Source organism: Sporobolomyces koalae (genome assembly GCF_050403365.1).
Source record: "Sporobolomyces koalae JCM15063 DNA, S_koalae_JCM15063T_v1_ctg15, whole genome shotgun sequence".
Taxonomy (NCBI): Eukaryota; Fungi; Basidiomycota; class Microbotryomycetes; order Sporidiobolales; family Sporidiobolaceae; genus Sporobolomyces; species Sporobolomyces koalae.
Genome location: NW_027481756.1, coordinates 75,325 through 100,062, shown reverse-complemented (window position 1 = coordinate 100,062; position 24,738 = coordinate 75,325). Strand labels below are relative to the sequence as shown.

Below are 24,738 nucleotides of genomic sequence, written 5' to 3'. Positions count from 1 at the left end.
TACACAGCAGGCAGGGATGGCGTTTCAGGCTGCGCACGCGCGGCGCAAGCCTCCTGTGGCATCGCAGGTCCCGTCGTCAGCTTCACACGATCGGCTCTCGGTTCTGTCGGACGGTGGCTCGAGTGAAGGCGAAGGCGTCCTCCTGTTCGGCGCACCTGCATCTCTCGCCGACTCGACCTGGACGACGATCGCGAGTCCCCCTCGGGCTCGCCCGCAGCGACTGAGCTCGTACGCGAGTAGCAGCAACTTCGATTCGAGTCAAGAAGGAGGCAACTCTCCTCTCATCTCGGGCTCACTCCTGCCTGCCCACGATGGCAATGGCGTGTTTGCGCTTGGTGCAGAGTCTCTGCGTGAAACCTCGTCATCTGAAGGCGGAGAGGAAGACGCATCTGATCGCCGAAGAGGCCAACTCGCTCCCCGACGCCATCGCCGACTCTCGCACGCCACTACCGACACCTCGCACTCGACTACAGCCTCGACCACGAGTTCGTTCGATGCCGTTTCGCTCGATGGCGCGCACAGCTGGGCCTTGACCGAAGCAGCACTCTCGACCATCCCGCACGCGACTCGCCGGCCATCCCCTGCTGTCCCGGTCGCTGCCGATGCCCAGGCGGAATCGAGTGTCGCGTATACTTCTGGATCGGACGATGACGACCGCAGCGACGTGCACGCGTCGAGAGGAGGAGGCTCTGCGCGTAGGGCCCGCCGCGCAAACTTTGACGACGAGCTCGGTCAATCTCTCTCGGCTCTCTCGGCGGGAATCACCTCACATCGCCGTCGCGGCGAATCATCCTCGATCAGCGCGTCGCGCTCTCCCTCGAATCGCAATCGACTCGCACTCGCGCCCGTCGTCGGTTCTGTCGTCCCTCGCTCACTCTCGCCATACTCTCCTTCCGCGCTCTCGCACACCTCGTCCGAGGGTGCGTTCTCGATCGGCTCGAACGGGCAGCGACGCCCTAGCAAGCGGAGGCATAGGAAGGCTGCAGGGCGAGAAGGTGGTGCAGCGGGTAGCGTTGGGACCAAGCGGCTCGAGATGTCTCGCTTTGAGCGCATCGAAGCAGAGGAACGTTCGAGAGCAGAGCGCATCAAGTCAGTCTTGCACGAGAGGATCCAACAGAACCGGATCGACGCAGCCAAAGGTCAAATCTTCATGGGTGAGTTCTTTTCGTACCACCTTTTCCGCTTGTTTGCTCGTTCAGCCGCATTGACCGCGACAACCCCGCAATGCGCATCAGGCGACTTTGCTTCCAAGGTGATGAACCTTGACGCGACCACGTTCCCCGTCTTGGCTTCGGATGACCCGACGCCTACGCCATCTCGTGCATCATCACCCCCTCCTGCACTCGCTCACAAAGCCCGGCTCGAACTCGCCCATTGGGCTCTCGATTCGATTGGAGAGACGTATGTGCAAGCCGCGCACCTCGACCTTGCTCTCGAGGAGGAGGAGGGCAATGCGACGGAAACCGAAGAAGAGGCTCGAAGCTCGAACACGGCTTCACGGTCTTCTCAATGGGTCCAATCTCCTGCACCTCCAGTCTTTGCCCCTCGCTTGTCGTCTCCTCCTCTTGTCTCGAGGACCGCGATCAACACTTCTTTCACGACTCCGTTTTCGACTCGTCAACGTTCGGCATCCACCACTTCGACCCATTCGTCTCCCGTGTCAACAACTGTACCTTTACCCTTGTCACGTTCCTTGTCCATGACGCACGAAGAACGCATCATGCTCTCGACCCCCTCGATCACGGCTCCATGGGGCGGCGAGATCGATTCTTCGTTTCAACTCGCGATGAACTATTGGAAAAAGCTCTTGCGGAGACTCACGAATCAACGGTCGGTTCCTTCAACTCCGACATCGAATCACTCGGGTTCCTCGACGACCTACTTTGAGCGTCGAGCTGGAGGGAGTGAGATCGAGGCGTGCTAAACGCACTCAGAATACCCTTTTTCCATTTCCTGTTGAAATCCCCGTTCGCTTCCATGACTAGCTCTTTGTTTACTGGTACTCGTGAGCCCTACTCTTCCGTGCATCGCTTCTCACCTTGTATCGTTTCACCTTTGCACCGTTTGCACTTTTTTACTGTTCTTCTCTCCTTGTCGCGCTATGCGTTCGAAACTCCCTGCTCTCTGTGTACTACTTCTACTGCCTAGCTTGTATCGACATTCTCGCCATACAGATCCTCAACTCACAACTTGAAATACTCTCGAAACGTTTTTTCTTTTGCTTTTCCTCGACGTTGAAGATTTGGTCCCAGTTCGAAAAAGAGAAAACTTTCTGGTTTTCTTTAGAGACCGAAACATTCGATCCCAGCTCCATTCGCGATCCACAAACTCTTTGGAACCCATCGTTCTCCTATCCCTCCTCCTTCTCCTGATCCATCTCGACCTTCGATCCACATTCTCCTCCGAGTCGAACTATCGAATGAGTAGATCGGGTCAAGAGGTGAGAATCGAATCGCTTTGATCGGGTTGTCGAATCGTCTCAACCACACACTCTCGTTCTGATTCTCATCATCACCAGCTCCTGTGATTGCCACTTGATCGTGAGTGGGAGTTCGATGGGTTGCTCGAGCCGAAGCGGGAAGAGATTCGAGTGCTTGTAGAACTGAAGGAGACCATCGAGGTGTCGAGCTATCAACCGAGGGCGACAAGGAGGAGGATGATGTCAAGTCGAGTGTTGGTTGTGTTGTCGAAGATACGATTCGATCTGGTGGTGATCGAGGCAAGATTTGTCGACCCGTCTTTAGAGACCATAAACGAACTCTCGAATCTTGACCAGCTGAACAAATCGACGGAAAGAGAAAAGAGTCGCGCGGACAAGTCAGTCTACACGATCGCGCATTCGAAGAACCGGAACCGAGGGGAAGAAAGGATCTTTTGTTTCGTGTGCGTACCAGCAACCAAGAATTGGTCGTTCCAAGTATCGAACCCTAGTTCTGTCGAAAAGTGGTTCGTGTGACCTTTGAATGATACGACTGGCGTGGTCGTTCTCGGTTTTCCTGACCCTTCGACGGATGCAGGGAACCTTAGGTCGTATGCCCCTAATGAACTGGTTTGGAGTGAAAGGTCAGATACATCGATTTGGCGAGACCAGGCGAGACAAGGTGACGGTACCCATTCATTCCTGCAAGAATCACTCGATAAGGATCTTGCTTAATGAGCTTGATGTTGGTTACCGGAGTGTCGATATAAATCTCGAGCTTTGGTTCGGAAAAGCAGGACAGAAAAGTTATGCAGTATTAGTGATAGGTACGTCAAAAGCAAGGTAAAACAGGAGATGAGGTTTCACCTCTCGTTTGCTTGCTCCTTTTTCGTTCGATAACACTGGACAAGATTGTTCTTCTTGCAGAGAGTGCGAACACCGTTTGTCAAACATCTTCATCTGACCTTTTCTCAATCCCGCGAAAACCAGATCCTGGGTGGTAACACAACGACAAAACAATCACGTGTCAGTATTTTGCTCCATGGGGACCGTTTTCAACCCGAGTGAACGAGCGTGACAAGGACGTACGTGATGTAGGTCGAGAGAGAAGACCGTACCGTCTCCGGTCGATTTCGAGCCAGTTTGAATCCCTTCCATCCTACTGTTGGCCATTTCGGGATCTCCCGAGATCAACACCTTCTTGTCGCATCCGAGGGCGATCAGAGAGGGAGAGATGGCCGATGTCCACAACGAAGTCTTGCGTGGTGACAAGGTTACAGAACTGGAAAAAAAGCAAAGGCCAACGCAAAACTCGACGAGTCAGAGAAGGGCATCGGAGAGAGCGATTCAGGTCGAATATAGGCCTGACGCGAGGGATATTGCGTGACTTGTGGTACTGATAATTGCTTGAGCTGGAGGTCCGAGACAAGTAGCACTAAAGACAGGGGAAATCGTTAGGAACGGAAGATTTCGCCAAGGGGGGTGGGCAAGACGAGAGACTCGCATAACTCTGTCGTGACAGGATTCCAGCGAGGTGATCTTGTTCCTCGCGTACCAGGTTGTCCTGAATCCAAATTCGTCGTTCGGGTAGTACTGGCCATCGAGGTTGTTTGAACGATCGAGGTTCCCGGTCCTGCGTGAGTGAGGAGAGTCTGTTTAGAATATTGTCGGCCTACTTGAGTGGAGAGGTTAGAAGGGAATTATACACTGACGCAAGAGTTCCCGACGAGCCCCCAAGCCTGAGAATGTTTGGGTTGAGCGAGTCGAAGGACAGTTTTTGGATTTCTTCGTCGATGGGGAAACATTCAGGGTAAATGGTTGTCGTCGACGCGAATTTTGAAAGCGCTTTCGATTCAATGTCACTGATATATCCGATTTGGCTTCAGTGGACGAGCCCGAATCAAGGCAAAAGGGAGGAGGAGCGACGCAAACTGGTTGAGGGACGGGCCCGAATTCCACTGTCTCAATGCCAAATTGCTCAATTGATCGTGCAGCGAGGTGGCATGCGGGTAGATTGGGCGCCTTGGAGTCGGTTTGCGTTTCGTGCGTCGAGGTGGAGGCGAGGTGGAGCGCTTGAGCGAGGCGACAGCGTGAGGTGCTGCTGCCTGGTTTGGACCCGCTTTGTAGAACCGCTTGCCGTCCCACACGTAGCCTGGGATCGACAGTGGAGCAGGCGCACTCATCGCTACAGCGATTGAAGCTGAAGATCCAACAGGTGGGCCTCTTTCTTCGGCGCTCTCTTCATCATTAAACAGAAATTGCACCGCCTCTTCAGTCATTGCTTTTGCCTCACGCGTTTGCCACGTTATATTCGGTCTCGTTCTTTCAATATTCGAGCTAGGCAGTGGGACAGGTCGGGTCAGAATTCGAATCATGAAATGAATACATGGCAGCCTCGAGCTGATAACACAACTGAGTTACACTGAGAAGACAGGACGATGGATGAGACGTAGGGACAAGAGTGGAAACATGTGCAAATGATTCTTATCAGAGTGTGGTGCCTTCAAGAGTCGCCGCAAGATCCTTAATGGGTGCCGAAGGATTTTCCCTCGCAGCAACCGTGATGTCGTGCTCGGCTGCTTCTGTCGAGGTTCGCTCAGCAGCGGGACCGTCGATGGACAGAGTAGTTGAAGCAGGAGGGGCAAGTTGAGCCATACCCACTGGAGGGGGTGCATCGAACGACTGCTTGACGGTCTCGTCCGTTGCAGTCGGCGCAACGGTGGTGCTCGTCGGTTCTGACGTCTCACGCACGGTGGGGTGCTGGTCCGAGGTGGGTGTTCGTGTTTCCTGTTTCGGCTCCTGCTGCCGCTCCTCGAGCGAGTTCCTCCTGCTCGCGAGCTTGTGTTCAATGTCCCTCTCGACCTGTTGGTCTCGACCTGTTCCTTTGAGTACAACGCCTCGATCCTTTCCCAACCACCGCAACGGTCCTTCGGGGACCTGCTCGAGTCCAAGCATCTCCTTCGCTTCCCGATCGAGGTTCGGGATTCGACACCCATAACTCCAATCGAGTTCGCCTCCAAACTCTTTCGGGATCGAACTTGGATCGATGTGGGTCGAGAGTGTCGTCAAGACTGAATGCGATGGCAGGATAAAGATTTTCTCGACCGTTCCAGGATCGACTGCAAATCCATAGGTTCTGGATTTATCAGCGATCGGTTTCCAGGACCGGGAGCTTCGGGGAGTGAAGATTTCTGAAAAAGCAACTTGCACCAGTTCTTGATCCATCCCCATACGGTAGAGAAGAAATTTGGTGCGCCAACGAGGTAAATCCTGTAGCCGGACCGGGGAGAACGTTTGTCAGTCTCGTTCTCTCTCTCGTCTTCGATAGGTAAAGGAAATGCATTCTCACGCTCCAAGGGTCTCGGCATAGTTCGCAGATGCTAGGGCCGAGGCTCTCTGCATGTGACTTTTGAGTTGCCAGAACCTCATCAACGAAACGTTAGAAATGTCGACGATCGTGGCACATCCCGAAATGGGCACTTCTTGGTGAGCGTGAGGGATCGACGAGCAAAACGGGAGCACGAATTGAACCATATGCTGATAGAGATTCGCGAGTCGAGGTGAGTCCGACTTGAATCAGGAAGAATCGGCAAAGGGAAGCATGAAGCATGCTCACCTCGTACAGAGCGATCATCCTCGGGTTCAACCTCGTAGGATCTTTTGCATAGTCGTCCGTAGCCTTCTTGGTCAGACTCGATACCTTGAACACGTACACGGGCAAACCGGTCTTGTCTCTCCGTCCCGTCCACTGCGGGTACAAGTTTGCGGCGAGGTCGAATTCGGACAACGGGAACTCGTCGTACAAGTTGTCGACGTCGTTCTCGCGTCTCCAATCTTCCGCCGCAGTGAATTGACTGAGTGCACCTTCGAGATCGAATTTGCGAGCTCTCAGGAAGCGACTAAAGAGGCGGAAATCGAGTAAGAACCGTGCTGTGAGTTTGGACCGGTATCGCGCTCGGGAAACAAGGGTTAAGGACGTAGCGTACACGAGAGTAACATCGTCGTGACTCGGAGCATTCGCGGGACCGTTCCGAGTGTAGTAGCCATCGCGTTCAAGCCTCTCGCGAAAGTGCTCGAGCGTCTTCTCCTGCTCTGGTGTCAAGTGACCGAGATGTCCGACGAGTTGTCTACTGCTGACTGGTTTGAGCTGAGTGCAGTCCACCACGAGGAAGCGCGAGGAGCAAATGACGATGGATTGTTGAACGAATTGGAGCAAGTCAGCCTTGAGAACGAGTCGTCTATTGAGCGCGACGGACTTGCCTCTGCTGTCGGGGAAGGCGGATCGTTGGCCATAGGATCGTTGGTAGGCTTGAAAAGGTTTGCCGGTGCGAAAGAGCTAAGCGCCGGGTCTCATCTGCATCATGATTAAACATCGGCTGATTCCAGGTTTAATCTTTCCTCTCTACTCCACCGTGGTACCAATCCCACAATCTTCCCGTACTTGACCACGACTTGGAATTCTGACAACGCCGATCTCCCGAGAATTACGAATCACCCGCTCGAACGAAAATCCGGTCTAGTCGATCAACGGGATCATCGATTGCACCCGTGAACTGAAAAAGAGGCTACACGTTCATGTCACAGATCGAGGATTGCGTTCTGTACACTTTCAACGAGTTCATCGAATCCATCCTCGAACAAGACGTCCTCTAGCAATCGGCGGAATCCGTCCGGATCCATCGCTACGAGTGCTCGTGAACGACTCTTCCAACGCTCTCGATCGACCTGAGACGAGAGGTTGGGCAAGAGACTCGAGAGTCGTGCGGGAAGAGGTGCATTCGTAGGTGGAACGCCCAGTGGCGTGTCTTCCTGTAGTCGTTCGAGCCGTGCAGCTCGCTGAGAAGCGGTCATGAGTCGAGAGGGTTCAGTCGTGGATGGAGTTGCCGAACTGCGTCGAGCACTGTAACTCGTACGACTCGTGGGGATGGTGCTTGGATCGATCCGACGTTCCACTTGTTGGCGAGCGTTGGTGGCAGCACCGGATGCGAATCGTGTACTGGTGCTCGATTCAGCAGGTTTGAACGGAATGATCCCTTGGACACTCGTCATGAACCTTTCCCGTTCAGCGATCGATTCGAACCTGAATTGTACTCTCTTGAACTCGGACTTTTGGTTCGAACGGGAAAGATCCACGTCGACGTATCGCAATCCAAGCGTCTCGTCCTTGTAGACGCCTTTGAGCGGGAGTTCGTCGCGAGGACAGTGCGTTCTGACCAAGGGAGACGAGAACGAGATCAAGTCGAGCGAGTCGAGTTTCAGGGTCTGTACCGCGCTCGACGTGCCATGATGTCTGGACGAAGCCGAGGGACGAGGATCGTACTCGACACTGAGCTGCATCGAGTGAGTGATGGGGAATTGAGCAGGAGCATCTGCAGGCAGTGAACGTGTCGTTTCGAGGCGCAGCGACAGTTGAGGCTGAACGCTAGCTTTGCTCATCACGGTCATCAACATTGGTCAAAAGTCATTTGGACGAGAGTGACGGTCTGAGCCTCACAAATGGTCAAACTCGGGTGCATGTTCCAACCGTGCACGCTTGGCTGGAGGGGGCCGATCTGGAGCAATCCGAGACCGAGAATACTTGACGAGGATCCACTGCTGCGTCGTCGTTGTAGTTGTCCTTGCGCGACTCGCCATCGAAGCGATTGAGTAGCCTGGGAACGAAAAGGGGAAAACGGTCGCGAGCTCAACTAGCTCACGGCATCCGCTCCGCTCGCACACCTCGAATCCCTCCAAGTGCTCAGGGTTGTCGTGGGAGAGCGTAGACAAGGAGCTCGCAACGACAGCAGCTGCCGGGAACAAGCGACTCTCTTTCTCTACTCTACGTCGCAAGCCATAGCCTACAATCGAGGTCGCGGCTGATCTGACAATGCACGGCAAGCGGAACTGTTGTTTTGCATTCGATAGACCAGTGTCTAGATCGACGAGTGTCTGTGGGGTAGGTATAATACAGGAGCTCTTTTGCGAGCGAAAAAAAAAGGGAAGGCACAAAGTATGTACTGAGATCCAAACTCTGCAATGACGAGCTGGATCAAGGGGAAATTCGAAAGGAGGAGCGAGTGTCTGTGGTCTCTGGTTCTCAGTTGGGGGTGATTGATTGAGGGTTCCTCAACAGATTGTTCGGGTCGAACTTGCTCTTGATAGATTGAAGGCGCGAGTAGAGCGATCCCCAGTACAAGTTTTGTACTTCCGCTCCGGATAGACGAGGATCGACTGTAATTGTTACGCCTCGCGAAACGATCAATGTCCGCACGCTACATTTCGTTCAGCAGCTTTTGAGAGGGGAAACGCACCATAGTTGACGTATGCGCCATAACCATTCTTGTCGCTCGAAGTGCCGGACCATGCGCCCGTCGAGGTCATTCCGTTGACCACGACATTCCACATTCTGTACAGGGTTCCCGAAAGAGCTCGTCAACATCGTATGAGCGCGTCAAGGAGCAAGCAGGCGTGCGATTCTCACCCGTCTACGAAATCGAGTCCAGACTGGTAGTACGGCTGGCCGTACGTCGGCGAAGACGCGTACATCTGCGAGGACAGCAGTTTACCGCGTTGGGCAAACGACGACTGCGACTTGGACTGGATCGTGTTGATCTTGGAGTATTGTCCGCCGTACACATCCCATTGCACTACAAGTAGCTTGTCGTCAGATTCGACAGGGGAACAGAGGGAGCTAAGAGACCGACTGACCGAACCAGTTTGTGTTTGTGTCGGACGTCCACAGGTAGTTGAAGAACTTGGTCAAGACATCCGTCGTGATGGGCGCCACGGCGGGAGTGAGGAGACTCTTGGTATAAAAATCATCGCGAGAATTCTTCTGTCCGGTCGTGTTGAGCTTCTGATCTCCAGCGAGGTACTGAAGCGAATCGATCCACGAGTACGACTTAATCGAAGAAGTATAGCCAGAGGGCAGCTGAGACGAGAGAGGCGAAATGATCCTTTTCGACGGCCGAAGAAGGTCAGAGATGCACATGCTAGCGGTTCAAGGATCTCAAGGGAAACTCACGATCCAAACTCGGCTTCAGGACCGTACCAGACTCCCGAAACTTCGAGACTGTCCTTGCCAATCGTCAATTGAGTTCCCATGGTTGCCGGGGCCGTCAGATTGCCATATTCCTGCCAGTGCGAGAAGATCTGGGCGGCCTCGGACGCGGCGATTCCCGAGTACGAGTAAGACCAGATGACGGCGTTCGAGGGCGCATGCTGAGCTTGGAAATGGTAGGTCGTGATGATCGCGAACGACGGCGCGGCACCATTCAAGGCAAAGTACAGATTCGGGTGAGACGCTTCCGTCACGCCAGTCAAGACGGTACCGTTCGCGAGGACGACATCGTAAGACAGGACCGAGTCGAGCAAGAGTCCCCACATCCTCGCGGCGAGTCCGAACCCTCCGAAACTGGCATGTCCGCCGACTCCGACGAACGGACAGGTACCGTGCGACAGTCCCCAACCCTTCTTGTTGAGAGCGAGTGCGATGTCTCCCAAGCGGGAACCTGCACCGATCGAAGCTCGTCCCGAATCATCAACGGTGATCGATTTGAACTTGCTGAGGTCGACCACGAGCGCGCCGTCGTTGCCTCCGAGACCGTAGCTTGCATAGCTGTGACCTCCCCCACGAGCCGAGACGGCAACGTTGGCAGCAGCGGCGCATTTGAGTGCCGAAGAAATCTGGGCGGGCGAGGTCGGGTAGATGACAGCAACAGGCTTCGGTTGAAGTCGTTGGTTGTATGCGGCTGTTCGTAACCAAGCACAACGTGTGAGCGTAGGAAAGGTAGCGAATCCGGAGAATCCGGGCACATGGAGAAACAGGAGTCTAGACTGACCGATGTCGCTTTGGTAGTTGGCCGAGCTGGACGTGACCGTCGTCACGCCAGCATTGTTGAGACAGGTCGCGAGACTGTTCGAGCGAGGGTACACCTGCAGCGAGCTCTCGGCCGTAGGCGATGCGCAAGTGAGAGATGCGAAGAGGAGCAGCGTCGAGAGCGCTGCCGAGGGTGCGAGCATGGTTATAATTCGCGTAGGGCCGATTCCGATACGAGCGGGTACGGCGAACAGCAGAGCGGAGGTAAAGCAAACCAAGGCGAGTGATGTGCAAGATGAAGGGACGACAAGCTAAAAAAAGCCGAGAAGTTACACAGCCGCAGCGACCTCGTGCCCTTTTCCTCGTTAGCTCGTCTGCGGCTCCGACTGATCGCTAGAGCTAATTCTGAACCTTCAAGGGCTTGGATTCGAGCTTCCGAGGGCTTGGACGCGAAGTGTCCATACAGTAGCGCACAAAATACTTAAAATAAGACGGGGTTACACGGAGTTTCGAGGGTCATCTATCCTGAGTTGGGCCGGCGCTCCCTGTAGTATTGTGAAGCACTTATAGCCAGTCTGGCGGCGAGCAGTACGGGCGAGCGGACAGCCGCGAACCGACCAAGTCGGAAATTGTCAGAAATTTTGTCGACGACGAATTCGCGCGATCTCTCCAACGGAAGAACTCGACCCCTACGACACTTCAAGACTACAATGGGCAAATCCAGCAAACGCACAATCGACGAGGCGGCCGCTCCGGCTTCGGACGCACCGGCAGGGGATGTCTCGATGGCGGTTGACACCCCTTCGAAACCGAAAAAGTCAAAGAAGGACAAGAAGGACGCAGACGACCAGGAAGAAGACCTGAGTCAAGTGTGCGAAATTGCGAAACCCCTGGCTGTCAAGAAGACCGGCAAGCATGTCCTCAAGCTCGTCAAGAAGGGTGAGGACCAACTTCTCATCAATTTCGGGATCTACCATCATGCTGACTTTCGGACGCGGGGTTTCGCTCGGCCCTGATCTAGCTTCCAAGTCTCGACACCTGAAGCGAGGTGTCAAGGAGGTTGTCAAGTCGCTCCGCAAGGGCGAGAAGGGTATCGTTGTCCTTGCGGCCGACATCTCGCCGCTCGACATCCTCACCCACTTGCCCCTGCTCGCGGAAGAGTCTGCCTGCCCTTACATCGTGAGTCGTTTCTCGCACCGAGCTCCTTCCGCCCGCGAAGCTAGATTTCTGATCTGTGCGTCATTTTATCGCAGTGGGTTACTTCAAAGGAAGGACTGGGTGCCGCTTCGTCGACCAAGCGCCCGACTTCGTGCGTCATGGTGGCCAAAGTTGGAGCCAAGAAAAAGGCGTCCAAGAAGGAGGGCAAGGAGGGCAAGGAGGACAAGGACAAGGAGCTCGAGGAAGAGTTCCAAACCAACTACGAGGAGGTCAAGAAAGAAGTCGAGGCTCTGGTGCGCTGCTCTCCTGATACCGAGTCGCTCGCCGTCGCGACGTGGTTTGCTGATCGACTCTTACGTTGAACCATTCTCCAGGAAGCGACTATTCCCAACTACTAGACGTCTCGCTTCGCTTGTTGCAACTCCCAGATTATCAGTCTCGCCTAGAATGTTCTCGCCCACTCTTCGCCCCTCCCCGGATCTAGCATCCAATAGGACTATCGAAGAGTGTGGACCGAAAAATAAACAGTGCCCCGGCGACGGTTCTCTCTCCATGGCCCTCTCTACCCTCTATCCACTTGCTCACAACCCCTCTCCGTCTTGATGGCCATTCTACGTTTCGACTTTGCTCCCTCACCGTCGACCGGCACTCATTGTTACCTTCTTTTCAGCCCCGTGCGCTTGACTCGCCCTGTATTGTACGAAATAATTATCCATCGGACTACGCTCGAGTTTGAAAAGGTGCACGCGAGTCGTGTGCAGCTCTTCCGAGACTCCTCGTATCTTGCGAGACTTTGAGCGCACAGGCCACATGGTTTATGGTACTACGGGACTTGGATTACAACAGGAAATTCGTGCTGCCCGACTTTAGGAGTTTGCAGCTGCACACAAGTTCAAGGGACGGTCAGTACAAGTAACGAAGGGACGAAACCGACGGCACTTCAAGAACCGAGAAGAGCCTCGTCGTTCAGAAGACTACTCACCTTGTTGGGCTTTGCCTTTCTGTTCCGTCGCGAGTCCATCGGCTTCTTTCGCTTTGTCGCCCGTGACGGCGCCGACGACTCGATCGACCTTGCCTCCCAATCGATCCGCGGTACCTTCCACATATCCTTGAGCGGTCGCAGCGGCATGTTCGGCATCGCCCGAAGCCTTCTGTTCGGCTCCCGATTGCGACAACGATTGGATACCCGTGGCATCACCGATCGATTGAGTGATTCCGCCAACGACCGAGTTGATGTTGCCGTAGGTCTGATAAAGTTGCATGACGATGGATCGAGTGGGGGGACAGGAGCAGGTGGAGGGCAAAACGAGGTCAATACTGGTACTCCAGTTCTACGAGCCGGAAAGAAACTCACTTTCGAGGGTTCGCGTTGATCTGCCATGTTTGCGTGTCAGTGAGTGGTGGGGGAGAGGAGAAAGCGCGATGGATCGCCCGGCTGTTAAAGGCAGGCGGGGCGATGACGTGTTTCGTTTCGACTGCGGAATTAGTTCATCTATTGGAGCACAACGCACACATGTCCTACACCGCTGCAGTACTGCTACGATTGCGAACGGCCCAAGAGGGCTCGTCGAACCAACTCCAGCCGCTTCTTGCAGCTCCCCCCGCCCTCGACCCTGACTTGAATGTCACCGCTTGGGAACATCAAGCCACCAGCGCATCCTGGAGCTTCTCTCCCATGCCTCTGAGGAACCAGTCTCTACGCTATCGAGGCGCACTACAAACAGATCGGGCTCGAGGTGGGCAAAGCAGGAAAGATGGAGGTCAAGACCCTCTTCGGCGTCCCCGCTGTTGCCGATCTCTCTAGCGCCTCCCTCGCTGAGTCTGCCAAGCGCATGCAGGCTTATGAACACGAGGGACTTCTCAACACGCTCCGGGCCTCGTCAGCCGTTACGATGCAGGCGTTGCGCTCCCTTTTAATCGAGGTCGCTCCCGAGCTCGAACCTCTTATCAGAGTTGTCGCGGGCAGTCGCGTTGCCCAGGTTAATCACGCGCGGGATTGAACTCTCTCTTTCTTACGACTTCGACATCATTCTCCGCGATGCTGACGCAGTGGAAGAGGCGCTCGAGATCCCGTTCGTCCATCACGGGCGAATTATCCCCATATCCTTCGCCCTCTTCAAGTCTCTCAAGAGGACCATTGAACTCCGTGCCGAATTCAAGAACCTCTCGCCCGGAGGCCACACGATTGTTGACCTCCAGGACAATGGGTCAAGCTGCTTATGGTTGTTGAGAACCCAAAAGAGCCCCATTCCGCGTCAGGACCGAAATTGGCGTGACAGCGGGTACTCGAGTCTCAAGCAGGCTTTGTAAGCGTTGGTCAAGACTGCTCCAACCCCGAAGGTGTTCAAGTCTATCGCGAAGAAGAACAGCAGCGTACTTAGTTCGTTCATGCGCTTGTTCAATTTGCGCCTGATCTTTCGCATCCAGGTTGTCTACCGCCGAGCGATCCCGAGAGGATTCAGCGCTTCCAATCAGGGAGACAATCTCCATGCGAGAGACTGGGCGCACCTTGAAAGCGCGCATGAACGAACTGAGTACGCCGCTTTCTTCTTCGCGATAGACTTGAACACCTTCGGGGTTGGAGCAGTCTTTGCCAGTGCTTGTAGAGCTTGTTTGAGATCTTCGATATTTGCTGTCACGCCAGTTTCGATACAGAACATCAGTAACGGTCCATTTACGCGTAAGATGGTCCTTCTCTTAGCGGCGGCGTTTTGACAAGCGGCCGCGGAGCACACATTCTCGAGAAATATGGTCAGGTGAGCTGTGAATACAGTAATCGGCTAGCCGTCAACGGTCTCCATTGTTTCTTTCTGTCCAGCGCACAGATAGAATCTTGATTCGTCCACGTGAATTTGTCCGCGGACGACCAGTCATGCCAGTCCTCATGAGTTCGAGCCTCTTCTGCTCTTCCCGCCAGCCTTGTTTCCCGTACGCCTCGCCTCGCCTCAATTGGCTTCTCGGTCAAAGCGCTCAAGAGCATACATCAAGTTCATCCAGCGAGAATGAATCGCCCGTTGCCTCATGTGAGCATGGAAGAGACCGCCGCTCGACACTGCCGATCGAGCGTCGCGGTCGCTCTGGATTGCTCGCGGGCGCGAGGTGCAGTGGCTAAACTTCGAACCATCTTCTTGATGTCGATCAGTACGATCAGAAGTGTACCGAATGGGAACTCTCCACGGGCAAAGACCCGCACGTGAGTTGTCGAGTCTCGTTCCCTCTCTCTCTCTCTCTTTCTCGTCTGCGTACCCCGTTACAGGGAGCGCTTGATCCGATATCAGAAGTCTCGTACTGAGGAGGATGTTTCCGCGACGTGCGCTGTTGCAGGCATTGAGAGAACCCGACCATTCTGAATCTCCGTGCTTTGTAAGTCAAGGGATTTCTTTTCGTCCAACGCTATAGCGACCCTCTGAGCGAACGCCTTGTTCTGTGTGCTCCTTCTTGCTGTATAGCGCCAGCCTGCAACTTTGGCGAGCGAGAAAAACAGCTTGGACTGCGAACTTGTCGAACTCAAGGTTCGTCTCGAGTCATTCACCATCGCCTCCGGTGAGGAAGGGCATAGATTGGATGTCTCGGACGTGCTGAAAGTGATCGCGTTCGTCGGTAGTCGTCTGTAGTAGCAGAGAATGACGAAGAACGGGTCCTAGCGAGCGAGAGGGATGGAGCTCGATTCGCAGACAGGCTCAAGTGGATTTGGTCCGAGGATTGACTAGACCCTTTGGCTCTTCTTTGAGTTGCGAATAGCTTGAACCCGGAAAACTGAGCAGAGTCGGGAATTAGTGCCGTTCGACACGTGTCGCCGGGGCCTAGAGAGCTGCTGCGTGCTTTCGAATCTGCGCATACAGCTGTCAGCCAGTCAAGTATACATCAGCCGAGATTGAATCGGATCCAGAAAGGTTGCGGGCGGACTAGAGCGCGCGAGAGATGAATCGCTGAACTCGACGAGCTCTTTGTCCCTCTATCACTCCGATCATCCTTAGCAAACGCGACTGAGTCTCGAGCACATACCTCGAAGTGGATCTACTTACCATACCATACCGAGGAGCGCTCCAAGGCAGATTTCCTAGCACTCTCCCCACCTCGCGCGTCTTCCACCTCGATCACTCGGATCATGTTCTCCTCCGAGCTCGCCACGTTACGGAGATTAGGCTTTCGACATGTAACCTCGCGATCACCCTTTGCTCTCTCTCTCTATCCAAGGAAACCCCCTGACTGATGCCCCTTGTGCTGCTCCAGGTTCTTTCACAAGCGTTGAACTTTGCCATGGTACTGAGTACAGCACTCATGATGTGGAAAGGGTTGAGTATCGTGTGCAACACCGAAAGTCCTATAGTCGTCGTATTGAGGTAAGCCTTTTCAATTATGCGCCCGGAAATCGACCAAAAACAGCAGAGGAGAGCTGACTGTGAATTGTGGTGATTCCCAGCGAGAGCATGGAACCAGCTATTCAAGTGAGTCGTTCCTCCGCAAGAGATACCGCAAAGCTTGCGACTGAAAAGTTTGTTCGCAATTCGAATCAAAGAGAGGAGATTTGTTGTTCTTGACGATGCCACGACACTCGCCACTGCGACATGGTGACATTACAGTGTACAAAGTACCTGGAACTGAAATCCCAATCGTCCACCGAGTGATCGAAGCTCACCTCGAGTCAGTCGTTGTCTATTTCTTGACCTTTCGGAAGAAAAACTCAAATTACCCCCCTTTCTGTGCGAAACAGTTCCAAGTCGAACGAGCAAGAGGTGTTGACGAAAGGTGACAACAATCCCTCAGACGACCTCGTGTTGTACAATGGCATGAAACACTTGCGCAAGAGTCACATCATTGGCAAAGTTCAAGGTTATGTACCTTATGTAGGCTACGCCACAATCGCCATGGTAAGGCGAACCTCCTTGTTTTTCCCTTTCTGCACTTCGAGAGCTTGGAAAAAACTTACACACGGTGTCTGGTCGTCTGCGATTCAAACCCCAGAACGATTTCCCGAAACTCAAATACGCACTCCTGGCCAGTCAGTGCTTGTTCTTCCTCTTCTTGCTCATCAAGGCCAAACTGACCCTCGTGAGAACGTGAAAATAGTCATGGGAGGAGGTATCTTGTTGCATCGAGAGTAGAGCCTTCCATTTCGGTCTCTCTGTCTGAGTGTGTCGTTCGAACGTTTGTTTCTCTTCCCATTCCAACGCAACGCGCACTCGTTCCTTGGTTCTTGTGTCAATGGTACAAATATCGAGAGCAAGCTCACTCGAGGTCCGATTCTGAATTTGAATGTCCGTGTTTATGCTCTCGTCCTCCTCCGCTAGCGGTTTCAAGAATCACGCAGAGGTTTTCGATTCTACTGGACAAGATGATACGCGTTGCACATGAAGAGGAGTAAAAACAACATGGGGGTTCTGAGAAGAGAGAAAAACGTCGAGAGAAAGAAAGTTTGCTACCAAAGATACAAGAATTGCAGAAGAAGAGACAAAAGGGTCATATGGTAACCTGAACCCGAGATTGATTTGCGGTTGGTGTTCAGAACAACCAAAGGGTTTCGACGACTTTCGAACCAAAAGTCGTGACCACCTCGAACGCGATTCCTGGGAATCCATGAATCTCTGTGCATCCAGATCATCAAGATCCGCCCAACAACAAAAAAGGTGAGCTCTTCGTATACGTCCTATTGAGAAAAAGCTGTATGTGAGATACGGAACTGACCTGTTGTTCTCCCTTCGATTCCTCTGCCTGTTCCAGAAAGGTCATCTCCTACGGTTCGATCAAGGATCATGGGATTCTCATCCTCGGTATACCCTTTCCCATGCGGTGCGGTAGTAGATGAAGGAGACAAGTCGAGATCTTGTACGGCGAGATGAGGGGGGACTGGAAGAGCGATAGGAGTTGGAGAAGGACAAGGGGAACCCGAGGTAGAAGGTTTCGATTTCTTCTTCTTATTGTTCGAACCAGTCGTCGTCGTGGTCGTAGCTGTCGAGTTCAGATTCGCGTCGTCTTTTGGAACTGGTGAAGAGGTCAAGGTCGGTTGAACGAGGAATTTGCGAATCTGTTCAAATTCGACTTGACCGTCGACAGATCCCGTTTCTGTTTGTTCCTGATCCCGAGAGTTCGCGGTCAAGTTCCATCGACATCGACTTGTCCTGCCAAAGTTGACCTGACCGGGCAAGTTGGAATGCAGGATGATCTTGACGAGCACGTTTGAGCGAGAAGGGTCACACATGAGTGTCAATCCCAAATGCGGGTACGACAAGAAGTATGGGTTGACTGATTCACATGAGGAAAACGAGTAGCCATGGAGTTCAGCTTGGGGACGGGGCCACAGAACAAGATCTGTGCTTCCGAGATGAAGAGGTGAAGCGAGCTTACGAGCGAGAGATGATCGAGAAGTGGAAGGTGCGTTGTAAACCGACATGGGGTCCTGTTTGAGGAGAACGCAGAGTTCAGTCTGGGCGTAGAATGAACGACCTCAGGGGCCGCGGATTTACCTCTTCTTTCCAGAAGGTTCTGACGGCATTGCCCAGGTCGCACAGGATGTCTTCGCTTGTTGTTTCACCAATTGTGAGCGTGACGGGTTCGAGGTCTCGTGCGGTGGTCGAAGGGGACGAGTGAAATTCGAGCAGGACCGATGTGGGCTTTCTCGAGGCCCGGTCAATCTGTGATGTTTCGGCCGGTGAGTACCTCGAGAGAGAGGATAGAAGAGTAGGCAAGGAGAAGCGCACATTGATCTGTGCGAGGCTCAAGTCGCCATGCGCGATACGGGGCGAGGGCGGCAGCGTGGGATGCAGCCAAGCTTGGTCGAGCGGGACGGTGTCTGAAGCTGGGAGTGCAGTCACGATGATGCGGTTTAACCTCGAGCGGTCCGAGGCGAGTCCCAACGCGACGCCAGGGTAGTTGAGCATGTGGTCGTCTCGGGCGGCGGCTCTGCCATACGTCGGACCGAGCACGCGTCTGATGGTTCTCAGGACATCTTCTGGTTCGTGACGATCGTCTCGGAGGAGTTTGCCGCGGTAGGTGACCCAGGACCCGGCGGATCCGCTGCTCGGGGTGATCGCAGAGGAAGAGTCGAGCTCAATGCGGGACAAGCGTTGCGACTGGGGATCAAACGCGAGGTGGAGTGGAGGTCGCGACAGGACGAGGTGTACTGGACTCGTGCCCGGGTTCTGTGGACGGTCAAGGCGAGTGAGAGGTCCAACCCCCACATGACCGCTAACCGGTGAGACTCACGTCGTCGTCCCACGCAACTTGGACCGACGGATACTCTTCGCGATGACTGCGCAGGTGGTTCAGCACGTTGAACAAGAGGCTCCCTACCGTATCGGATCAGCGTCAATCGCGAGCAAAGCGGGGGTTTTGGCGAGATGGCGAGCGCATGCAGGCTTACCGAGCTGGAATGGACCGAGCGCATCTCCAGGTACGAGTTCGAGTCGAGTCGGTGCAGGCATCGCTGCGCGTGAAGGAGGATGTGACTCGTGGGTGCGAATGCGGAGCGAGGTGTATGCACGTGACTCGAGGGGAGGGTTCGAAAACGGGCCACGTTGCGCCTGAGTGCGTGTTATTTTTTCTCCCTCTCTCACCTCTCTCTTCTCCTCACCACCTACTTTTACGTGAGTCGACCCTCGCAGATCGATCATCGATGCGCTCGAGCTGAACCGTTCATTGCAGCATGGGATTCCCCGAGTTCACCACCCCTGCCGGCCTCTCTGCCCTCGAGAACCACCTCGTGCACGTCTCGTACATTGAAGGGTTCGTCTCGTTTCTCCATCTCGTCGCTCTGCGCTCGCCGGTCGTGCATGTTTCCCCTCTCGCTTTGTGGGATGATAATGTCGCTTTGGTCCGTGTTTCCGAGTAAGGGAAGTAAGACCCCCGACAAAAACGTTGAAGAAACCCAACTTTTTTTCCAAGCCTTCTGATTCATGCAGAGGGGAACAACCACTGCGCGCGAGCATCACCGAGTCTGTCGAACCCGTGATCGCTGACCCGACTCGTGGCCGTCGTCGTTGACACAGCTACACCCCTTCGCAAGCCGACGTTGCCGTCTTCAAGGCCCTCCCTTCGGCCCCCAACGCTGCCACCTACCCTCACTCGGCCCGCTGGTACAAGCACATCGAGTCGTACTCGGCCGAGCACGAGACCCTCCCCGGAGACGCCTCGAAGCAGTACACCGCGTACGGCCCTTCGACTTCGGCTGCCGCCGAGGCCCCCAAGGCTGCCGAGGAAGACGACGACGACGTCGACCTTTTCGGTTCGTCGGACGAGGAGGTTGACGAGGAGGCCGAGAAGCTCAAGCAACAGCGTCTCGCCGAGTACGCCGCCAAGAAGGCCAACAAGCCCAAGTCGGTCTCTCGTTTCTCCATCTTCGTTTCCTACCGACCCGATCGCTGACCCTCATTTCGCGCCAGGACCATCGCCAAGTCGCTCGTCACTCTCGACATCAAGCCCTGGGACGACGAGACCGACATGGCCGCCCTCGAGTCGTCCGTCCGTTCGATCGAGAAGCCCGGACTCGTCTGGGGTCTCTCCAAGCTCGTTCCCATCGGTTACGGAATCAAGAAGCTCCAAATGACCGTTGTCGTCGAGGACGAGCTCGTCTCGCTCGAGGACCTCCAAGACGAGATCCAAGAGTTCGAGGACTACGTTCAAGTACATCCGCTTGCTTTCCATCTTTGTCTTTTCGCCGTTGCTGACTCTCGTTTCTCTTTTTCTTTAGTCTTCGGACGTTGTCGCCATGGCCAAGATCTAAACCATCTTTGTTCACCGCCTGCCATTTCCCTGCCAATCAGTGAAACCCTGTTGCCAACACTATTTTTTTCCCCCATCAATCTCGGTTTGGCTCAGTCCCGCGTTCGTTTTCTCTTTTCTCTTCTCTGTGCTTCTGATGTTCTTCTCGCTCTTTTTCCGCTCGCTCGGGTTCTCGCTTCGGTGTCTTCGCCCCCTCCCCCTCTCCCTATCCCCATCCCCGTCAAAAAGAAAAAACACCACTCAATGCCTAATCCTTCCCCCTTTCTCATACAAGAAGAAAGGCACCTTCGGAGAGGTCCTTGATTGTGACTTATCCGTTGCGTGATCAATGGGAAATCGGTTTTTAACAAAGCAGTTGGAAGATGAATCCCTCATATCCTGTGACAAGGAACGCTCCTCCACTCTTGATCATACCGGTCCATCCTTTTTTGGACGATGAAAGATCAAGCACTAATAGATGGCGTGACAAATATTTTCACTTCTTTTGAAATCCAATTCGTTTCATAAGGAAAAACATGTTTTGTTGTTGTGAGAGAATTGGAAGAGGATCCTTTCGATTTCAAGAGTTCCCTATGGCTGAACCCAAACGAAGCACTCTACATGAAAGATTCCTTTTGTATTTGATTTCCCCCAATTCAAAGGGGATTCTTTTTGCAAGAAAAAGTCAATCGCAGTGGTAACTGTAATGGGCTACGAGATTTTCTTTTTGCGTTTCCTAGGGGCGTTCTCGATCGGAGGTCCACCTAGATCTTCTTCGTTTTCGAGTTTGCGTACAAACACAACACTCGCTTTGCCATCTGCAAAACAAAAACAAGAGGTTCTTGTTAGTACTCAGATTTCTCCTATTCCCCCCCACATTTACGAGAGAAAAGAAAGACAACTTACAATGAGCAGGTAACCAGATCTCTCGATACGGTGGGAACAAAGTTCGATCGATCCCTTCTTCGTCCATTTCTTCCATCTGGTCCAAAGTATAGTACCCTCTGCGGTTCAAGTTCTGACTGTTCTTGCTATCGAGTCGAAACGGCGACACGATGAAATTGTACTTTAGCCGAGGTAACGGAGAGAGTCCTCGAGCGATACGATCAATGTTGACGATCGAAAGGTCGTGTTTGATTCGAGCGTTCGTACGTTCGATCAAGAGCGAATTGGCATCGAACGATTGACCCGAAGTCGCCCAGGGGATCAAGCAACAAAACTTTTTTTTTCCGTTTTCAGTCGTGCACAAGTGACGCAAAACGAGGTTAGAGGTTTGATTCCCGATTTCACAAACGAGCGAGAATGAGCTCACGAATAAAACTCCGACCGAGAACTGTGTTTTTTTTGACTCGCTATCAGTGAACGAACGAATGACGGAACGAGCACTGTTGAACTTACATCTACTTCGATGATGGAAAACGCCCAAGGGACTTTCTTGCCCTCTCTTGTACTCTCGTTTTCGAACAAATTGACAGAGTTTGAAGTACTCGCGCCTCCAGTCGAAGGTCGTTTCGGCGCTCGTTGCTTCAGAGACGCATGAGCACGGTCGTGAGTCCCCGTGGGATCGAAATCGTCGTCGGTTTCTTCCGCCTTGATGTGGGTCGTCGATACTGAACTTGCAGGTACTGGTTTCGTGGGATGTCGAGGACGAGGTTGCGAGTACGTAATGACGAGATAACGCTTCATGAGACTGTCTGGTGGCGAGACCTTTTGTTCAATCATGACAACCCAATTCGTCAGTAGCATTCGCAGGGTCAGGTGGAGGAATGAGCACAGGTTTTACAGTGTAGAGAACTTCGTTGAGCCGACCCCAGTAGTCGATTGACAAGTTTTCAGCCTGTTTGAAGGTGTTGGCCAACCCATCACCTTTGAGCATAAAATCGGGACGAGCAAGAGTTCCCAATCGGGTATTGAAGAACAGTTTGCGACATGCTGCCGAAGCTTGATCAAGTTCCGTAGGCGACAACGAAGACACGGGCGAGATCACGCTGCAGCACGGGTTCCGTATCGAATTCAGGACTGTATACGGAGATCGTCTAGGGGATACAGTTAACTGACACTGAAATCTCCTTGAGCGTCGGGTTGCGAGCGTGAGAGAGTTGACAGTTTTTGCGTCCAGCTGTGTTCCAAGATTTTCTCCCAACTGTTAGCTGTCTTTGCGCAAAGGAGTGGAGGCTAAGAGGAGAGGGGGCAAAGGACTCGCCTGGGAACAACTCTTTGCATCTCCATCGACCCGGGGTCAACCTCCCCCCTCCTGAACCGCAATCGGAACACGCCTGGAACAACGCGTCACATCTCGCGCAAATCACTTCAACCGTGAACGGTTTGCCAGAAACTCCTTGTCCTGATCCGCTGGACGAGGAAGATTTCGTGGCTGAACTCGTCTTTGTCGTAGTCGATCTCGAATTCGCGTTCGTGGAGACAGAAGCTCCAGAGCCGGTGTACTCGATCGTTGACAAACCACAAGCAAGGTTGCAAACATCGCCTGTTTTGTCGAAAGGGAAGATTCGTAAGCAGGGTCAGTTGATTACCTTCGTATAACAAGGAGAGGTAATCAGGACTCGCATTTGAGGATTTCAGCTTTAAACTCTTTCGGGATCTCGGTTTCTTCGACGTGAACCAATCGTTTCCAATCTTCTTCTTCTTCAACTCTGGTTTCAGCTTGGGATGGCTCTGGTCCGAGATCGTTGTTGAGATGGGTTGACGGCGAGAGCGAGAGCGCTTGAAACTTGTCGATCGCGGCCGAGAGGGTGTCCTCGTACCCTCGTTCTCGCACTTGATCGCCAGAAGCTGCACCAGTCGTCGTGGAAGACCGTGATTGAGAATCTCCGTCGGTTTGTGGGGGCTCAGGTTCTTGTGTCGGTTTGAATCCAGCGCAAGCCAAACACTGAGTTCCGACGACTTCGATCCCTAATTCTGCCCGAGGAACATCGTCCGATTCGTACCGGTTCGTCCATGGTTCCGTTGGTGGCGTCACATGATTAGGTGCGAACGTAGGGATGGGCAAGATCGTTGGTGTCGATTGCACCGAGGTCGAAGATCGAGAATGAGATCTCGTTCCCGTGGCCGTGGTTGAAGTCGAAGAGGAAGAACCAGCCGTGGTCGTACGATTCCGGACTTTCCTGACATTCGAAGCGCCAGGTTCTGGTGTTCTGAGTTGTTCGAGTTCGGCATTGATCCGTTTCAACCCGTCCAACAACTCGGGGCTGAAATTGCGCAGGATCAATTTGGACACTCTGAGTGGTCGATCTCGATCGTACTGGGCAATACTGTCGCGTTCAAAGTTGCTGCTGCTACTACCGTGGCGAATGCGACGAGCAAGACAGTGGGGTTGTTGACAGTCGACAAAGAGTTCCAAACTGTTGATCTTGCCCGAATGGTTTTTGCCAATTTTCCACGGTTTGACCGATTGGTACGTCGTCTCGGGGTCGTTCGGATTCGAGCCTAAATCTCGACAGCTCTGTCTGAGTGACGAGAGTTCCTCGTCGTCATTCGCGGCTCGAGCTTCGCGAGCGGTCTTTCGAGACGACCCTTTCCGGAGGTGCTTGTTTCGATCCCTCGCCGGGTGAGTTGACAAAGCTGGAGGGGCTTGCAAATGTTGTAAGCGAATCTTGAGCCCTTGTTCCAAGATGGGCAGAAGGTCGGGCGACGTGACCGAAGTTGGGTCGTCTGTCGGTGGCTCTCCAGCCAACGACGTTGTTCGCGGACTGGTCAACGATGCCGACAAGTTCGAGCTCCTACTTGAAGGAAACAAGTTGATGGCAGCCGGGTCGAGGTGAGTGTGGATTGCGTCGGGATTCAAAGTGTGCGGGGCGATGACTGAGGAGGATTGCGCGGCAAGACGAGGGGCACGATGATCCCGGGAATGATCGAGCTGGCCGAATTGCGTCGCAAGCGGAGTAAACCAGACAGCCGAGGAGGTCGGAGGCATAGGGGCGACGGATTCGGCCAGGTGGCGCAGAGCTTGGTGCGACTGGTCCTGGTGATGAGGAGGCGGCGGATGGTAGCTCGCAAACGACGTCGCAAAGGGAGACGTCGCGATGGCGTCTGCAGCCGGACTCGTTGATGATTCAGTACCGGCGTATCCGAGCAGAGTCGAGTGAGCATTGTCCTGACGTAGCGCGACGGGCTGAGTATACGCCGTGGCCGAGAACTCGCGTTTGCGTTGTCGCTGCAGAGACCGCAGCGCGTACAGGTCTGGATGGCTCGGGTCGGTGGCAGTTGCATTCACTTGTGCGGTTGTCGTTGCGGCGGTGTTCGCGGTCAGAGCGTTCGCGGGTTCGGGTCGGCCGTTCAGATGCCCGGGATACTCTCGAGAGCTGTACTCATGAGGGTATGGTAGTGGATAGAGCGGTTGCTCGAGAGGAACTGCAGGAGGTGCAGGGAGAGGGACGGGATACGGTGAGAACTGCGAGTGCTGGCCAGGCGGCAATGGTACCGGAAGCTGTAAGAGGGGACCGTGCTTTCGCGGTCAGCAGTCTCCTTCGTGTGCAGGAAAGCTAGCGAAGAGGGGAAAGCCGAAGGGTGCAGTAAACATACTGGTGCGAATTCCGGAGGGGCCGAGGCGACTGGCGGTGGAGCACTCGACGATGACGGGTCACCCGCGAAGCCGTACTGCTGCAACCAGTGGAACTGCGCGAGCGGATCCATACGGGCCCGATGACGA

General features: G+C 53.9%; 10 protein-coding genes across 10 annotated transcripts; 4 read left to right on the top strand and 6 right to left on the bottom strand.

Moving 5' to 3' along the window:
• Positions 1 to 16: 16 nt before the first annotated feature.
• Positions 17 to 1,924, top strand: JCM15063_004547 (uncharacterized protein; the record flags this gene model as incomplete). Its single annotated transcript, XM_076678540.1, has 1 exon — positions 17 to 1,924. One exon carries the CDS (start codon positions 17 to 19, stop codon positions 1,922 to 1,924), a length of 1,908 nt encoding a protein of 635 aa, XP_076534284.1.
• A 358-nt stretch (positions 1,925 to 2,282) lies between these two features.
• JCM15063_004546 (uncharacterized protein) lies at positions 2,283 to 4,602 on the bottom strand (the record flags this gene model as incomplete). Its single annotated transcript, XM_076678539.1, has 7 exons — positions 2,283 to 2,776; positions 2,892 to 3,046; positions 3,112 to 3,197; positions 3,509 to 3,701; positions 3,789 to 4,052; positions 4,132 to 4,299; positions 4,352 to 4,602. The coding sequence occupies 7 exons, from the start codon at positions 4,600 to 4,602 to the stop codon at positions 2,283 to 2,285; spliced, it is 1,611 nt and encodes a 536-aa protein (XP_076534283.1).
• A 304-nt stretch (positions 4,603 to 4,906) lies between these two features.
• JCM15063_004545 (uncharacterized protein) lies at positions 4,907 to 8,053 on the bottom strand (the record flags this gene model as incomplete). Its single annotated transcript, XM_076678538.1, has 7 exons — positions 4,907 to 5,538; positions 5,628 to 5,689; positions 5,769 to 5,956; positions 6,036 to 6,318; positions 6,406 to 6,684; positions 7,002 to 7,841; positions 7,914 to 8,053. 7 exons carry the CDS (start codon positions 8,051 to 8,053, stop codon positions 4,907 to 4,909), a joined length of 2,424 nt encoding a protein of 807 aa, XP_076534282.1.
• A 442-nt stretch (positions 8,054 to 8,495) lies between these two features.
• Positions 8,496 to 10,420, bottom strand: JCM15063_004544 (FAD-dependent oxidoreductase; the record flags this gene model as incomplete). Its single annotated transcript, XM_076678537.1, has 6 exons — positions 8,496 to 8,629; positions 8,710 to 8,804; positions 8,880 to 9,045; positions 9,107 to 9,354; positions 9,423 to 10,149; positions 10,240 to 10,420. 6 exons carry the CDS (start codon positions 10,418 to 10,420, stop codon positions 8,496 to 8,498), a joined length of 1,551 nt encoding a protein of 516 aa, XP_076534281.1.
• Positions 10,421 to 10,927: 507 nt separating this feature from the next.
• NHP2 (snoRNA-binding protein NHP2) lies at positions 10,928 to 11,773 on the top strand (the record flags this gene model as incomplete). Its single annotated transcript, XM_076678536.1, has 4 exons — positions 10,928 to 11,156; positions 11,239 to 11,396; positions 11,471 to 11,668; positions 11,750 to 11,773. 4 exons carry the CDS (start codon positions 10,928 to 10,930, stop codon positions 11,771 to 11,773), a joined length of 609 nt encoding a protein of 202 aa, XP_076534280.1.
• A 468-nt stretch (positions 11,774 to 12,241) lies between these two features.
• JCM15063_004542 (CsbD family protein) lies at positions 12,242 to 12,637 on the bottom strand (the record flags this gene model as incomplete). The annotated part of the gene is made up of 2 exons (XM_076678535.1): positions 12,242 to 12,255; positions 12,358 to 12,637. 2 exons carry the CDS (start codon positions 12,635 to 12,637, stop codon positions 12,242 to 12,244), a joined length of 294 nt encoding a protein of 97 aa, XP_076534279.1.
• Positions 12,638 to 15,483: 2,846 nt separating this feature from the next.
• SEC11 (signal peptidase complex catalytic subunit SEC11) lies at positions 15,484 to 16,480 on the top strand (the record flags this gene model as incomplete). The annotated part of the gene is made up of 7 exons (XM_076678534.1): positions 15,484 to 15,531; positions 15,609 to 15,718; positions 15,799 to 15,823; positions 15,895 to 16,019; positions 16,090 to 16,246; positions 16,341 to 16,377; positions 16,446 to 16,480. The coding sequence occupies 7 exons, from the start codon at positions 15,484 to 15,486 to the stop codon at positions 16,478 to 16,480; spliced, it is 537 nt and encodes a 178-aa protein (XP_076534278.1).
• A 397-nt stretch (positions 16,481 to 16,877) lies between these two features.
• JCM15063_004540 (uncharacterized protein) lies at positions 16,878 to 18,796 on the bottom strand (the record flags this gene model as incomplete). The annotated part of the gene is made up of 7 exons (XM_076678533.1): positions 16,878 to 16,960; positions 17,061 to 17,618; positions 17,721 to 17,772; positions 17,840 to 18,007; positions 18,074 to 18,514; positions 18,579 to 18,661; positions 18,736 to 18,796. 7 exons carry the CDS (start codon positions 18,794 to 18,796, stop codon positions 16,878 to 16,880), a joined length of 1,446 nt encoding a protein of 481 aa, XP_076534277.1.
• A 221-nt stretch (positions 18,797 to 19,017) lies between these two features.
• Positions 19,018 to 20,094, top strand: EFB1 (translation elongation factor 1 subunit beta; the record flags this gene model as incomplete). Its single annotated transcript, XM_076678532.1, has 4 exons — positions 19,018 to 19,097; positions 19,361 to 19,687; positions 19,754 to 19,994; positions 20,062 to 20,094. 4 exons carry the CDS (start codon positions 19,018 to 19,020, stop codon positions 20,092 to 20,094), a joined length of 681 nt encoding a protein of 226 aa, XP_076534276.1.
• Positions 20,095 to 20,783: 689 nt separating this feature from the next.
• JCM15063_004538 (uncharacterized protein) lies at positions 20,784 to 24,722 on the bottom strand (the record flags this gene model as incomplete). Its single annotated transcript, XM_076678531.1, has 9 exons — positions 20,784 to 20,890; positions 20,979 to 21,291; positions 21,385 to 21,405; positions 21,471 to 21,779; positions 21,856 to 22,060; positions 22,131 to 22,191; positions 22,276 to 22,424; positions 22,634 to 24,516; positions 24,612 to 24,722. 9 exons carry the CDS (start codon positions 24,720 to 24,722, stop codon positions 20,784 to 20,786), a joined length of 3,159 nt encoding a protein of 1,052 aa, XP_076534275.1.
• Positions 24,723 to 24,738: the final 16 nt, after the last annotated feature.